This window comes from Hippocampus comes, unplaced genomic scaffold (assembly GCF_001891065.2).
Source record: "Hippocampus comes isolate QL1 unplaced genomic scaffold, H_comes_QL1_v1.1 scaffold201, whole genome shotgun sequence".
Lineage (NCBI taxonomy): Eukaryota > Metazoa > Chordata > Actinopteri > Syngnathiformes > Syngnathidae > Hippocampus > Hippocampus comes.
In genome coordinates this window covers 52,049-58,079 of record NW_017805558.1, presented here as the reverse complement: position 1 = coordinate 58,079, position 6,031 = coordinate 52,049, and the positions used below count along the sequence as shown (strand labels likewise).

Genomic DNA, 6,031 nt, shown 5'->3' with positions numbered 1-6,031 from the left:
TTAAATCCAATAAAACTAGACACACGTAGTCTCCAGTGTCATTTGCCAGCAGGATGTCATTAGAAACGTGTAACAGGGCTGACTCTGTGCTATGCATCGTCTTGAAACCTGACTGGAAGACCTCCAAGATGTTATGTTCATCCAAGAAAAATTTCAACTGCATGTGCACCACATTTTCCACAATTTTTTAAATGAAAAGCAGTTTGGAAATGGGCCTGAAATTTGACAGCACATCTGGATCAAGACCAGGTTTCTTGATCAAGTGTTGGACCACAGCATGTTTAAACTGTTGGGGAACTATACCAGAAGAGAGGCTGCTGTTGATGATGTCCAACACCGATGCACCAACACTCGGTAGAACCTCGTGAAAGAAATGCGGGGGAAGAAAGTCACAGGGAGAGCCAGATGGCTTCTTCTGGCGAACTACATCCTCCAAAAGCGTCAAGGACACAGTTTCAAAAGAATTTAGCACAGCTGAACACGGAATATGGACAGAGGGGTCAGATGCGGTATTTGAGACCGGAGTCCTAGCTGTAGAGACCTTATCAATGAAAAACTGAAGGAATCTGTTGCACATCTCGGGTGAGGAATCCGAGCAAGTAGGCAGAGGGGGTTTGAGTACAGAATCTATCGTTTTAAATTGTGCATTTTTGCTGAAAATGCCCTCATATGCCATAATTAAAAAGCATGTCGATGCTTTTGACAGCCATCAATCATGTCCAGTGGCCATCATTTGAGTGTCATTGTCCCAGCTGTCAGGATTTTCCATCATGATACGGAATACAGCACACAGATCAGATTGGTACATGCTTGTTGTCTGCAGCAGCCGAGAATTTGAGCTCCATTTCGTGGGCGCTGCTCTTGGTAAGCACAGTTTCACAACATCATCCAGTAACTGGGTGCGCTTCGTGGTCTTGCTAAAAAAATGACCCTAGTCCCTCAAGTGTTGTAAAAAACATTCGAGTCTCAGGCATACATTTTGCTGAATGCAACAGCACAAGATTCAGTTTGTGTGCATAACAGTGTGTAAACATGGCCTCGGGCACCTTTTCTTTAATTTTGGCCTGCACCCCATTAAGCTCTGATGCCATCACAGCAGGTCCATCATGTGTTTGCGCTACTGGTTTTTCAACACAGCTGTATTTCTCCAACACTTCCAAGACATACGCAGCTACAGCAGGGGCTCGCCTATTATCACTCACGTCATCAAATCTTAAAAATGCTTCCTTCACCACACAGTTCACTTCACTTTTGGTTACATAGCGCAAAATAACAGAGATCTCTGCTTTGTTTGTGATATCCGTAGTCTTGTCTACCTCTACAGCAACAAATGGGGCAGCGTTAATCTCCCTTTTTATATCATTTCTTATCACATCACCGATTGCTTCAATTAGATCGTTCTGTATTCTATTTGACAAGCCAGAAAACACAGTGGATGAGTCCAAATGTCTAGCGAACCTCTCATCTTTCTCAGCAAAAGCATGTAATTGTTCTACATAATTGCCACGATTAGAAGAGCTTGCCCTCTCGTCGTGACCACGAAATGCCAACTCCTGTTTAGCTAAAAAGCAGGTTGCATTAATGAGGTCTTTCAAAATCTCTCGGTTTTCTTTTACCTTGGCATTGTGGATGCTAACGTTGAGCCTGCGCTGTTCGTTCAGTGCCAAATCGATCCTTGAGCTTCCAAAAGTTTTTAAAGCAATCTGGCTTTGAATGTGGGTGGTCGATCTCTCATGTTTGCTGAGGCTTCGTGGTAAATTTTTCATGTCACAATATCCCGTGTTAGTCCAGATATTGTCACAATTTGAGAACAAATGGCAGGGAAAGCAGGAAAGACGGTTTTTCGAAGAACCACATTCTTTTCGGGTGTACCACTCCATTTGAAAAGTGTGCGTTATCTTCTGTCCTGGCTGTCCCGTAGTTTGAAGCAAACCTTTTAGCTCCGGCGTTGGTCTACCTGTGTTAATCACGTCCACTTTTGACTGAAAGTCCAGTTTTGAGAAGTTTTTAAGCTTTGATATATAATCCTCCTCTTCCATTTTGGCAGTCCGATGTAGCAAATTAAAAAAAGGATCGCACTTGACTCGCGTGGCGCCTCTGTGCAGAAGAACAGCGCAACGTACCCGTTTGCTCACGTACGCCCTCTTCATTGCGGCAGAGAACTATCTGCCGCAACCTCTGCCTTTTCACTACGGTTTTATTTCCCATCAGCAAATCTAAATATGTCACCAAAAAAAAAAACATGAAACTTTTATGGTTAAAAACATTAGCCAGACTGTGGAAAAACAGGTCAAATAAACGTATCTGCAAACATTATATTGGCGACATACAGATATACGGCAAGCAGCACGCGCCAGTTGTATGTATCAACCCAGTTTATGATGATTGCACAATGCAATGCGCATTCAGAGGTGAGGCTCTGCCTCATCTGCCTCCCCTGAAAGCACATCCCTGGCATTTTGCGTTAGTAGCAAATGCTGCCATACATGGGGATATTTCACTTTCAACGTCCAAAGCATACCACCGAATACTGTAGAACAAAACATCATTTAAAGTGAACTATCCCTTAAATCCTATTGGCCTGTATGTTCCTATCTTCCACTTATGGCTCTGCAAATCGTGGCACATGCTACTGCTGGATGTTCTCAGCCTGACAGTTCATGTTATTGACACAATATTAATCTCTTAACAGAACCTAAGCACTGAAGCAAGACGTGAAGCAGTTATCCATGCTTTCGTACTGCACTTTGGAGAGAAGGAAGAGGACCTTTTTGAAGATTGATGGGTAATACATGATTTCATTTTAACAAGGTACAAGTGCATTTGGTGTAACAGATGTCACTGGCTTGTCATTCATGTGTCATTGGTGCCATTTAGCCAGTCTTGTTACAAGTCTTTGGTGCCATTTAATGGCCATGGCAATTCATCTTGGTAGGCCACTGATTTCTAAGTGGAGCCTACTGTAGAGTCTGTGTGCGTCAGTTTGTCTGAGTGTTGCCTTGCGACGCCCGGTGTTTTATCTCAATCCACATTGCTCCTGTAGTTCAGTTCCAACATTTCTTAAAAGGGTGTGCGGTTGAACCCTCTCTCTCTCTCTCTCTCTCTCTCTCTCTCTCTCTCTCTCTCTCTCTCTCTCTATGTTAGAGCTGTCAGTTTAGCGCGTTTTTATTGGCATTAATTTAAATGAATTTTAACGGGATTAATTTTTTTCTCGCGAGATTAACGCGGCACACGTCACAGCGGGTGTGATGTTTCTCTATAAATAACCCAGAAACAAAACAACAAGCGCGCTGCATAGGTCCATGCACGTTTGTTTTGCCAGCCACGGCAGCGCGAGACACCGAAAACTGATACTTAAAGAGTTTATGAATGGAAAGTTTACTTTTAAAAAGTTGCCAGATTGCTCCACTGACAAGACCAAAGTTACCTGTATGTTTTGCGGTCGTAAACTGAGCTATCATCATTGCACGTCGAGTCTGAAATACCACTTGATGGCCAAGCACACAGCTGATGTGAGTACTCCGCCCCCTCGTCTAGACAGGCAGCTATGGATCATTTCAAAGCGAAGAAACTGGATGACACGGCAAAGAAAAAATTTGCTGAAGCCATAGCTAAATGTATGGATACTGCATGCAAGCCTGTCAACATTGTCCACAGCTCGACTCAAGCTGAAATCATTGGCATTGCATCTAACGACTCCACTACAGATTGCCAGCGAGAGCCTCCATTACAAGCTGTGTAGAGATTGTACGTAACGGAGAAGGCTAAGGTATCCCAAGCGGGAGAAGACACTGTTTCGGGAGAGAAATAAGAGACTAGGTTGATGAGCCTCTGGTGAATAAAGAGCAGGCAGCCTGTCGAATACGATGTACGCCATTGACGCGATTGTTACTTGTTTGGAACTATTTTGTGTGGAAGGTTACAGTGTTCCGTGTCCATATAAATAAAGCGGGTGGAGCTTCTCTGTGTTCGTCTGACAGTGACGGTGCGCAGAGGTGGTGACATGAGAACGAAAGTTCAGCGGTGCAGTGGTAGCGACCTAGCGAAAATAAAACGTCTCCAGTGTTGTCATCGAACCAAGTGTAGTCATCCGAAATGATGTCTACACAAAACCGTAAAGTGATTTCCGCGCAAGAAGGACCAACAGAATCAACATAGCCTGACTGTTGTGTTCAAAGCAAACTTAAGAAAAATGAAGTATGCAACCATGGCTTAAATCCACTATAGGCTGACTACTAGTTTACCTTAGATGTTGTCATGTTTGCGAGGTGGTGGTGGACCCCAAAAAGCCTGCAGGAGGGAGGAGCAGGGTGAACTTGACGAATTGTATTTAATAAAACACAGAGAAAACTGAATCCAAAACAACCAAAGTCCTAAAAAACAAAGAGAATCCAAAGTGTCAAACAAAACCCAAGCTGTAGCTAAAACTAACAGTCAACAAAACATAATCGAGAACACGACAGCTACAGCAAACAAAGTAGACATGACAGCAACAAAGAAACAATGGCCCGACACTGAGTGGTCTTGCCGAGTCCTTTTAAAGCCATAATTAGATAACGACCAACAGGTGTGCAGCTGCAGGGAGAACCCTGCAGTGCCACCTGTTGGTCACAAACAGAATCATGACAATTAGATAGTTTTGAGGGATACATTTTTGCATCAAGCAATTTTTGTGGTCAACACAACCCAGTTGTTCGACTGATTTCCCTGCCTTAATCTCTTCCTCTTTATAAAAGTGCACACTGTTGCACGTTGCATGTTGACGACATGAAGGAGCTCTGGGGAACAACATGAAGATGAATTGGAGTCAGCCTGGCTGGTGATATGAGGTCAAAATGGATAAATGACTGATCCTTCTCCCCTGAGATGCCTAATGAGGGACATTTGGAACAATTAAATCTGAGAAAACAACTCTCTGTACATCCAAGAAATAGTACTGCTTCTGCGAGCAGTCGTCAGTCAAGACTTTCAACTAAAAGAATTTGTTACGTCAAACACCAAGAAAAATGTTTCATGAGGTGGTCACGTGTGCATGTGGCTCAATTCAGTTCTCAGTAAATCCGATAGAATTAGCCTCAGAACGTCTCCTTGGTAGCTTAGACGAGCTCCTTTTCATTTGAGAAATATAGAAATTGGTATCAACAGAATATTTCTGCGCCTTCTAAGCTGTTTTGTCACATGCACATGAGGTCGTTTAATTAAGCGTGTTCAGCAGAGATATATGCACATTTAATTTTAAGATCTGATTAATTGCCACGCTAATGGCTTTTATGCGATTTTATTGCTAATGTCACTACAAAGTATGTGAGGTGAGGGGCTATAATTTACCTTAGTTTATAAGTAAGATAACGCCAAATTAACTTCCAAATAACTCTGTAGAAGGGCAGCGCAATTCAACTGATTTGGTTTTGATTCAGATCAAGGCTAGATTGAAGAAAGTGATTCTATATATATACACACAGTGAAACTCCTCAAGAACGAAACCTACATGGGCGAAAATACCCCCTAATTTGAAAAAAATCTTCATGCATTCACACCATTCCCATTCTCCTGCCCCCCATACGACGAAAAAAAAACCCTGTTGCGTTATACGAAATCATTTTCTCTGGTCCTGCCTCGCGAAGACATTCACTACAACAAAGTCTAATCCAACAGCGACCTCTACTGCTTCGTTCGGAAACGGCAACAGCAACCACCACACTGGTTTACATAGTGAACAATGTTTATTTCGGTCACAGCTGCGAGTTTCCTGAACGCAACATACTCAAAGCTGCTCTGCCATTGGCTTACTGAGCATCCGATTAGCTGCTCAGAGTAAATTGTTTGTGGCCCGGTCAGTCAAATCAATGAACGTTTCCTGGAATGCTTTACTTATTATCATGCTAAAAACCTGATGCTAACTGGAGCGCAAATTAGAGAGAAGGCGACTTCCATCGCGCTAACTATGGCCATCGAGGACTACGAAGCGTCCCGTGGCTGGCTTTAAAAGTTCATTGCATGACATCAGCTGAGCAACGCTGTCTTGGGTGGC

General features: G+C 43.1%; 1 protein-coding gene across 1 annotated transcript in view; it reads right to left on the bottom strand.

Moving 5' to 3' along the window:
• The window catches only part of LOC109521802 (zinc finger MYM-type protein 1-like), a 4,092-nt gene extending 2,263 nt beyond the window's left edge, over nt 1–1,829 (bottom strand). Inside the window, exons 1-2 of the mRNA XM_019879857.1 lie at nt 1,760–1,829; nt 1,250–1,681 (exon numbers count right to left, since the gene is read on the bottom strand). Of these exons, the coding sequence (XP_019735416.1) occupies nt 1,250–1,681; nt 1,760–1,766 (439 nt within the window). The 5' untranslated portion in view covers nt 1,767–1,829. The remainder of the gene's footprint in view (nt 1–1,249; nt 1,682–1,759) is intronic.
• Between the last annotated feature and the right edge of the window lie 4,202 nt (nt 1,830–6,031).